General features: G+C 40.7%; 1 protein-coding gene across 1 annotated transcript; it reads right to left on the bottom strand.

The window, feature by feature from the left end:
* Nucleotides 1-310: 310 nt before the first annotated feature.
* paip1 (poly(A) binding protein interacting protein 1) lies at nt 311-9,006 on the bottom strand. The gene is made up of 11 exons (XM_037483300.2): nt 8,594-9,006; nt 7,453-7,604; nt 6,368-6,565; nt 6,139-6,251; nt 5,832-5,943; nt 5,148-5,273; nt 4,951-5,057; nt 3,455-3,572; nt 3,313-3,367; nt 1,566-1,650; nt 311-1,191 (listed from the first exon to the last, which is right to left on the bottom strand). Exons 1-11 carry the CDS (start codon nt 8,793-8,795, stop codon nt 1,104-1,106), a joined length of 1,356 nt encoding a protein of 451 aa, XP_037339197.2. The 5' UTR covers nt 8,796-9,006; the 3' UTR covers nt 311-1,103.
* Between the last annotated feature and the right edge of the window lie 1,040 nt (nt 9,007-10,046).

Genomic DNA, 10,046 nt, shown 5'->3' with positions numbered 1-10,046 from the left:
TGACAATACAAAAAAATCAAGAACTGTGTCCTCATAAATTCAAATCGAGTGTGCGTTGAATTTGATGAGCGGTCTGAACGCACGGACTCATAATGCTTTATAAATTAAAGTCTTTGATTCCATTCTATAAAGTTTTTTTCAGTGAGACACCACTGGTGATGTCAAAAGAGCAAACCATTCTAAGTCAGAATAACTCATTCGACCGAATTTAGTTGTTCTGATGTATCTAATAAACTCTGATCGCTTTACAATCAAATCAAAGTAGACGTTGACTTCAACATACAGAGGCCTAGAAGTAAAAATTAAATCAGACATTATAAAGAATTTATTGCAGGCACACAAGACCATAAATAATATTTACAAACTATAAAACAACGTTCCTTTGTTTGGGCTTTATGGATCGCTGGGAAACAGTCTTTCAGTCTTCCATAACATGTCACTGACTGAGGGTTCTCCCTCAACTACAGACGTTTTGTAGAAGCCTGCTTTTATTTGATGTTGACTTTAGCCCCATAAAGGAAGGTGTGTGTGTGTGTGTGTGTGTTTCTGACCACCTCAATAAACTGTAGCGAGATGAACAGGTGAATAAATAGCTTTGAATGGTCATCACCAGTCAAGATGATGATGTGCTTCATGAACGCAAGAAGGAAAGCGCATTTTATATGAAGATGGTACCTTGAGTGTTCTTGCCGGTACTAATGCATGTAGCATTAATTAGTATTTCACATATTATACACACACTGGAGGAATCGGCCTTTCAGAAAAGAGCTGAAAAAAAATAAACACAGCACACAATTTCCCTCTTGGCATTCAGACGTTAAGGAAAAAAGTTTCTGAAATTATTAAAAACAAACAACTTTAATGTCAGAAAAAAACCCAAAAACCTTAATACCGCAAATATTTCGAACAACCCAACCCGTCGAATGTCCACACTCTCAAATCGACACCGACTGAGGAAACTGTCGGAAGTGCAACTACGAACATCTGTTTTTTGTTAAAAATAATAAAAACAAATGTTTGAACTATTGGATCCTAGTTTTCTTTTGAAACTTCACAGCAAGTAGAGGGCACGCCGGTGCTGTCTCAGACTCTCACTGCTCGCCTCATTGCTGCCGCTTCCTCTCCGACTCCAAACAAAAAGTTTCAAAGGCTGCTTCTATCTCGGGCTCCATCTCGTCTTCTGAATCATATCTGTGAACAAAACAGAGTGATGGGATTTACTTTGTTGGACCTTTCAGACGAATGGGCCAATATCAACAACAACAGGTGTAAGTAGTTGACAATCTAAAACTCTTTTATACCCAACTGCTAACTAATACAAATTGGATGCAAGGGCTGGCACTGTTGCATTGTGGGCCGCTCAAACACATTCAGCAAGCGCAGGGGCTCACAGGTGAAGTTGTTATGCAGTCACATGACATGGGATGCACCAGCATCGGGCTACGGGTTGAATTTTTACAAATGGCATCAATTCATCTCTCTGATTATAGTTAAAGATGTATGCCTTCAAGTGGCATCCAAGCTGAGCTAGGAACCAGCCTCGATGACCCATTATATGTACTTACATTTCACTTTCATTTCCATTTTCTCCATCAAGATCGTTGAAATATTCCTGCCGATCCAGGATCTCTTGGTATTTCTCAGCGTAATCTGTAAAAAGCAGAGTTCGACAACACAGTGAGTTTTCTTTTTTCATTCAAAGTAGAAGAGAAATGCAAATGAGTAAAGGGTCAACCCAAGATGCAAATTTATGGCAACGACAGTAAAAGCCTTAAACCCCCCCCCCCAAAAAATAATATTTCATTTCATTTAGGAAGATATGCTTGACCTCCGGAGCATGATATACCTCAGGGGGGGGAAGAGAACCTTTTCCGGTTATTTTAAATTAAAATCAGTTAAAACATGTACGTTCAGCTAAAGTTAATAATGCACTTGAGGCAAAGGAAATCCATCAATACTGTAAAAAATCAACACAACAACAAACACATTTATTAACGATATGCATCTATATATGTATTGTATTATGTTTTCTGGCATAGGATACAAGCTATTTGAACTAACTAATATTACAGAATATGTCCCAGCTACAGATCTGAATGTCACCACACACATCGTTCTCTTCAGTTTAGGGAGGCTATTAATCAACCTCTAAAGGGTGAAAGTTAAGGCATTAAAGTCACTAATAACTACAGGTGGAAGCGGGCAGACAAGCTGTCGTTTACGGTCATTGTGGGTTTGTTATAAATGTGTTTTTGGTACATTGATGTTCATTCAGGTGAGGGGGCATTCTGGGTACGAATGTGTCCTTAACGATGCCGCCTCGCAGAGTGGGGACTATAATCTACTTTGTGCTAATATCAAAACAATATTTCTAAGATTACTCTAACAAATAAGTACATGTTTCTTTTCTTTTATATCAAAATAAGTTTCAAGTAAATTCACAGTTGATTCCATTGACATTGGATTTACGACACATAATTGGTTTTGGAATTTAGGGAATCATAATTCTTGTAAATCGCAAATGTATTTAAGAAAAACACTGACTCACCAAAAATGATTTATATGAATATAAAACTGTCTGCATACTGCTTCATATTGCAGTATTCATTTATATTGTCCGTAACAATGATGCATCTTACACAAAATAAATTGTCCATTTGTATAAATTTTCAAATTTAACATCAAAGTAAACACCTTAAACTCCATTTAACTAGATTAATTCTTTACTGACAAAGGCACAATTCCAGTTACTTGTAATAACACAGCTGGATATAATAAGTAGGGCTGTCAAAATGAATGCGTTAATCTGAGATTATTGTGGCTGAGATTAATGCACTTTGTTTAATTCCGGTTTGCGTTGACTCTCGACACAAAACCGCCGCTTGGCTGCGGTCAGTTAGATGAGAGCGAGCTGCATTGGAAGTAAAACAAACAGGCGGAGAAGGGTGCAGAGGATTTCCTCTCCGTGTCAAACAGAAAGGGGATGAGTGACAAACGGACCACTTTAGGACTCATAGTGGCCGGATATGTTGGGAGCTCCTTGGCTACTTCCATCTCAACATTTCCATTGTCTAAAATACACACTGTCTGAAGTCAACAATGACTAATTTATAAGATTAGGCTTCAGAAAGAAAAATCAAACTTTTTATTAGAATTCATCTAGATTAATTCATATAAAGACAAAAGACAATATAACAATATCACAGGAAGAATAATTCAGATATGATATTTTGGTTGTATGTCCAGTTCATGTGTACATTTATTCCCTGAGTTTCCCCGGTTTATAGCCTGGACCCAGTCAACTTGACTCACCTGGGTCTGCAGCTGTGAAAGGAGTCCCATCCTCTGTGTAGAATGTAGGTTCATTCTGAGGACGAAAAACAAACTAATTCTGTGAAAAACGAAAGCAATAACAGTGGCTGTAGAAGTGGATTACGGTGTCGTGGACACTCACCATGAAGTAGTTGGGGTCGTTGTCTGGCGTGGCGTTGCTGGCCGCTGTGGCAGCGCGGACTCTGCCCCAGTCGCTCGATCTCAACTCCACCAGTTTCAGTAGCATCTGTCGGACGTCCCTGATGGCAAAAGGCACACGCGTCAAGAAGTGTCCTCCCGGATTGCTCTTCTGCCTCATTATGCAGACCTTTGAATGATGATTTCTTTCTGTGTGTGTTAAAAGGCTAAAACCGTATGGTACACATAAGTGATGTCCCAATACCAAAATGATGCCTGCCATAAATATTATGAGACCCGATACTAGTATATTTCTCTTTAATAGTAATCAATAAACATCTGTATGGTTCCCTCTTTTACCAGCTTGTTCCTGGCCGGCTTATTGAAAAATAAAATTTGAACAACAAATGGCATTAATAACAGTATTAGCCTACAGAAAGGTGAAGACTACATGGTGTCATCGTAGCATTGATTAAACACGGCTATGTAGCCAAAGTTGTTCCACTTTTCACTTCTGGCATCTTTTCTTACAATAAGCAGAGGACAGTCAGCAAGATCTTGTGCACGTGAGGCCATGTCTCTCCTGCAATCAACAGTTGTGAGCGCGCTGGGCGGCCCCGCCCCCCGTCAGTCAGAGCATGCAGGCAGCATGACAGGGAGAGGAGCAGCGAGTAATATTTCAAAATTGTATCGCTTTTAACTTACGGGTACCGTTTTAGTATTGAATCACCGCGTACTACACATTGGATTCATCGGTCAAAGGTAAGAACAGTATATCCTTTATATTTCTTCTTCCAAAGGCTTTTGATGTACGATTGTCTTTGACACTGGAGACATTTGCAGTGTCTTGGATGCACGTTTCAAATCTTTTCTTAACTAAAAGTTACCTTTGGCATAAAGGCTGGTGCATGCGTCTGCGTCTTGTGTGGACGGACTCGTTTCAATACATGGTTCTAAAAGGCAATTCACCCCCAGAACAAGAGGGGGAGTGAAGTTTTTTGTCCAAGACGACCTAGAGAGTGACGTCTTTGGTTTGTTTATTTATATAAATTTGCATCACTTTTCATCGCCTTTTTTTTACAGACATATTTGTCCCGTATTTTCCACCACAACTATATACACCCCTTGACCGGCAAACAGACGTTTGCGGAGATCTCCCGCCATGAATTGGGGCGCATCTGTGCGTACTTAGTCTGCCAATGACAGGTTGTATAAGTGGTCATATTTATGGATTTCTTCCAACAAACTGATTCATTCTCTCGTAAAAGACATTTTTTTTGGCGATGTTATACAATGAAACCTGAAATGGAAAGGATGTAGTTAGCAGACCAATCACAGCCTTGCAGGCTGTGTGAGGCTTGCGTAGCTTTTTGACGCAAGTCCAGAAAAATGGGTCGACGCACGCATGTGTCCTTGAGTTTCTCTGAAAACGCAGAAGCATAAACTAGGCTTAAGCCCCAAGTAGCAGCTGCACACAAAAGAGCTTATTGGTATACAGACCGGCTGCAGGTGGCATCCAGTAGAATAGTTTCTATTCTTTGGATTAGTTCTTCCATGTGCGGTTTTCCCCTCTCTTTCCAGGCGTCATCCAGGATGGAGCCCGTCAGCTGGAAATTAAAACAACGACATCTTGATAACCCATCTGGAAAGTATAGCTACTCACACCTTTGTCATATAGTCTAACTTAGATCGGACACCTTGAGCAGTTTGACAGCGCAAATGAGATTGGCATCCACGGGCTTGGAGAACAGACTGCTCATCAGATCTTTCAGTGCGTCGAGGAGAATATCTGCTCGGTTTGGAGGTCCTTTTGAGCTCTTTACCTTAAAAAAGACAAAACAAATATGGACAAATGAAATACAGCAGCAAAATTCAAGCGGGCGTACCGACTACAAACGTGTGTGACGCTTTGAGCGCTACAACCACAAATAAAGAGGCCATAGTGTGGTTGTTGTGGACTGAAGCCGGGACAGCTCAATAAACACCAACGTCTGTGGCTGACTAACTCAGGGATGAGGATTTAGACTGATGACGTTTTCCTGTTTGTCTTTGCTATTTCAAAATCAATATACAAAGCTCAAAAAGTCATAATTAAAAGTAGCCGAGCCATTTCATGTTATATTCTGCCTCCTACACTTTAAGAAAAATATTACTGGAGATCACAAGGGTAAATCGCAGATGAACATGTAATAGCTAAAAATTCACATTACAGATAGCAGAACCGCCCACCCGGCCAAACTAACAAGTAGAGATCCAGCTCAGTGTTTCCTTCCATGCCCCTAGGGCAGTATGTAGCCCCCCCAACAACAGAAGTCAACAAATCTAACAAGTTGAATACATTAATACAGCCTCAGGAAGGATAACATAATACAACATCTTACCTGCAGGTTAAGATAGAGCTCCCCCAGAAAGAGCACGAAGGAGTGGAATTTTTTCTGGGTCTCCGCATCTCCTCTAACTGCTGCATCCCTCTGTTGAAATTCGGTTTGACATCTGCAGACGACAACAGTCTTCCTCTTTACTGGAACTTTGACCGAGCAGTCAGTTTCTAATATAAAACATATTTCTACCACTGCATGTGTGACAACAGCGTTTTAGTTTTTTTTAACAGCCAGAAATATGTAGTTCACAAAAGGCAGAGGGGATTCATGGTCCTACCCATAAACGAGAGCCAAATATATATATCACCTTTTGAGTAGGAGCTGACGAAAGTTGCCACTTCGGGGGCTGACGAGGAGATGATGGGACAGGTAGTTACACAGCCTTGCCCCAGTGTAAGCAAAGTTAGGAATGGCAGTAGACTGCAATGAAAGTGGTGTTATATCAGCAGCATGCATCTTTATATTTAACACTCATGTTTAATATTGCACTATTTTATTCACACAAAAGGCAAATGAGGACTGAACGCTTCCCTAACCTGTGTGTAGATCAGTTCCACCAGCTCGTTCAACAGTTCTTCGGTGGTAACCCAGGAGTTGAGCATGGCCGTAATGGCTTCCACATCCGACTCAAAGGACCCGGGCGAAGAGCTCAGGTGGCCAAGGAAGTCTGCCACAGTTTCAGCCAAAGTTTGTTCGTCGTAATAGCCTTCGTTGTCATCATAATACGGGGGGTCCTATGAACAATTTTATTTCAAATCATGATAAATACACAATCAATTGTATTTTTGAAAGAAAATGGATGGTCGGATACAGTCCCACTCCTTAAGTGACTGACGCTCAGATCAAAAAGTGACAGGTTTCATTTTCAGAAGGGCATATACCAATCGTACAATGGCTTTTTTCGGCATTGACCCGCCTGCTAATCTATATGCAAATTAGCACAACACAGCAACTTGAAAGTAGCACAGCGTCTTAAATAAAGTGACGTCTCTTATCAATTTCCATCTTTGTCCAAATGAAAGGCTTTAAGATAAAAGGGATTCTCTGTTTGCGCATGTAGCCTGAAACTGGTCATTTGGCCAACGTTTTGCTAACCGCAGCCGGTCGGACAAATCCATGGTAACAACGTGTGTATACGTCCTCCAATGGAAATCGGGTTCTCAATTCATTTATTTTTAGCATGCACGGTCACCACATATGTTCCTCTCTTTTGTTCAGGGTTGCCAGGCCACTCTGAATCACGACAAGTTCCGATCAACATCTCTGATCCATTAGATATTATTCACAGCAGTGTATTTTCCCTTTTGGTCTCTGGAAAACGTGAGTTTTGACTACAATCAATACTACTACACTTTCCAACATGGGCCATGGCTTGAGCCTTCAGTGACAAAAACCCATAGTCGTAACAGATACTTATTTGGACGGGATTCGCGTATGGCTGAGGCAGGTCCATGCTGTACGTGCCGTTCTGAGATTGGTTTATGCTGTTCTGAAAAAGGAACCTCCCACTTGTCAATGTCAGCGCTACTGCATTAATGCATCCTTTGAAACCAACATCCGAAGTGAAAAGAACCATTACAATATAATACTGCTAAAAAGGATTTCTACTAATCCTACCCACCTCGTACAGGTTGACTGCAGAGGGGACAAACTCTGGGGCACTGGCTGAAAGATTTGATGACTTGACCATGGAGTCCACGTGGGTAAAACCTCTGGAGGCAGGCATGCTGTTGGCATTGATACTTTGTTGGGTTTTGCTCTGTCTTGTAAAATCTGATCAAAAAACAAAACAGGGCATTGTGAGTCTCTTGTATGTGACACTATTCATCCCACATGGCCAATTCAAAAAGACTGATGTGAAATCAAATACCTGCAATGCTTATGAAGTACAGTTCAGTAGGACAAACCCATTTAAGTTAAGTGCAATATGTTAAATAATACACAGAACAAAGTTGCACATTAACCTAGTTTTGCAATATCTGTGGAAGGCTGGAGTCATCCCATGCATTAGTACTGAATAATGCCGGCTATGATCTTGGGTGATGTAGTCATTTGTTTTATCATTTTCAGAGGGAAATGCAAATACGATTCCCCTAATATTGGTTGATACTGTTAAAACCATTCAGTTTCTGACTGGTCTATATAATCTACTACTGTCCTTTAGAAAAAGATCACAAAAGCCCCTTCAAATTGTGAGATAGAAAACATACTCGTTTTATAAAGCGTTTAATACCATACGCATTAAACTTCTAGTTATGCATTGAACCGTCTCACTTTACTTCCCTAATGTAGTTATTGGTCTTTGGTCTTCTTTGCTCTGCGTTGCTGAGTTAAGGCACCGTTATGCGAGTTAGCTGGATAACACAGCTTTAAATTAAGGTCACCAACATTAATCAACTAACGTCAGCTATGTGACGCCTGGGCACGAGCTTTATTTAGAAGATGGGATTGTTATTTCACGAGGTAACCCAACAGGTGCTGCCGTGACGGCAAAACGCCGAGGCTAGCTAACAGTTATGCTACATAGCAGCTAGCCAGCTAATCACGTCACAGCATTTAAAAACGAGTAGCCGGTAGTTAGCTTATTACACAGACTCTTCTCAGAAGAAGTGTCGGGCGGAATAGCCGGGATACTATTCAAGTGAACCAAATTCAATTTGGGCCATAACGTGTCATTTAAGGTTAAATGAAATCGAGCCTGGAACGTTACGTTAACGTTAGCTGTTAGCTCAGTTGTCGTTAGCTAGCAGATAGCTCCCTACCTCCAGCAACCATGACGTTGGGCGCGCCAAGGTTGCTCTCGGCAAAAGGTGGCAAGGTGCGCGGCTGCCTCAGCGGCTCTCTTTGGTTGAAGAGTGCAGCTTTGGGGTCACCGCTGCCCCCGGCGTTGCAAGCAAGCCCCGGGTCCGCGACAAAATTTCGGGTTCTGCCCGCCCCTGGAGCTCGGTCAAAACTCTCGTCCATGACTGCTCGCCACACTCTCAAAGCAGCATCAGAGTACACAGGCGGAGAATTGAGGTTCACTGCTTCGTGTTTTGCGCAGCAGCCGTTGCTTGTGTTTTATCACATCAAAGTACGCCGTATCTCTCATTCATGATGCCGTTTTTCCATCAAGTACTCACACAACTTATTTTTGGCCCCTTCCTTCGACAACAAACTCGTTGTAGCTGGTTATTACAGTGTCTCACCCTGGTGGCGTGGAGTAGAAACTCCATCGACGCTGCGCTGTGCCGAGAGGAAATAGGTGAAAAATTACATACATGTTATTATTACTCATTATACGTCAAAATCCTGCATTTATAATTTGAGTTCTTGAGTACACAAACCATTTTCAGTGTTTTCCTTTTTCTTAACAGCTTCTTTTACCAATGAAGGTCTTTTAATTTGTTTTCCACCCTTCCGTTTAGAGAACTAAGTGTCCAATAACAACTATGGCTATGGTTGTTTATTATCTATTCATTTTTATGAATATATATATATGTAATACATATTAAACTATAACTAAAATGATTCAAGTCAAAGCACTCACATGTTCACTCATCATATTTTGTATGTGTGTGAGCAAGCAGTTAACTGTTTTAGTTTCTCGAAGAATTGTTTGTTTATAAGATTTGTTTATAAGATTTATTTAAAAATGCGGTATAAACACTCAAAACAATTGTGGTCTTTTTGTACAGATATCATTCAGCATATACAGCGGGTGAAATAAGTATTGAACACATCACCATTTTTCTCAGTAAATATATTTCCAAAGGAGCTATTGACATGAAATTCTCACCAGATGTTGGTAACAACCCAAGTAATACATACAGACAAAGAAACTTTTTCCCTGTGTCATTTCACATTATTACACATAACTTTATTTCTGAACTTCTTTGTTCTGGTTTCTTTGTCTGTATGTATTACTTGGGTTGTTACCAACATCTGGTGAAAAGTTCATGTCTCCTTTGGAAATATATTTACTGAGAAAAATGGTAACGTGTTCAATACTTATTTCACCTGCTGTATATTAGTTTCTCATCTCACCCTGATGGCAATTTCAATTCTCTCTGTGGGTTCAGGCCTTTCAGGCAAAACATATATTCAAAGGCCTCACAATTATCTAAAATATGGATTGACATATTTAACATTGTGGAGCCGTGAAACCCCTTTAGAAGTGCTTCTCTCTCTTGGTAGCTGCCCACTATCCAACATGTGTTACCCCAGACCTCTCAG

Source organism: Pungitius pungitius, chromosome 5 (assembly GCF_949316345.1).
Source record: "Pungitius pungitius chromosome 5, fPunPun2.1, whole genome shotgun sequence".
Lineage (NCBI taxonomy): Eukaryota > Metazoa > Chordata > Actinopteri > Perciformes > Gasterosteidae > Pungitius > Pungitius pungitius.
Note: the sequence above shows the minus strand (reverse complement) of the source record. Positions and strands in the feature narration are given on the sequence as shown.

Coding starts and splice junctions, on each gene's coding strand:
- paip1 (XM_037483300.2), bottom strand. CDS start 8,795: ATGGACGAGAGTTTTGACCGAGCTCCAGGGGCGGGCAGAACCCGAAAT. Junction 6,252..6,367: donor TGGAACTGATCTACACACAG/GTTAGGGAAGCG, acceptor CTTTCATTGCAG/TCTACTGCCATTCCTAACTT. Junction 5,058..5,147: donor GCGCTGTCAAACTGCTCAAG/GTGTCCGATCTA, acceptor TTTAATTTCCAG/CTGACGGGCTCCATCCTGGA.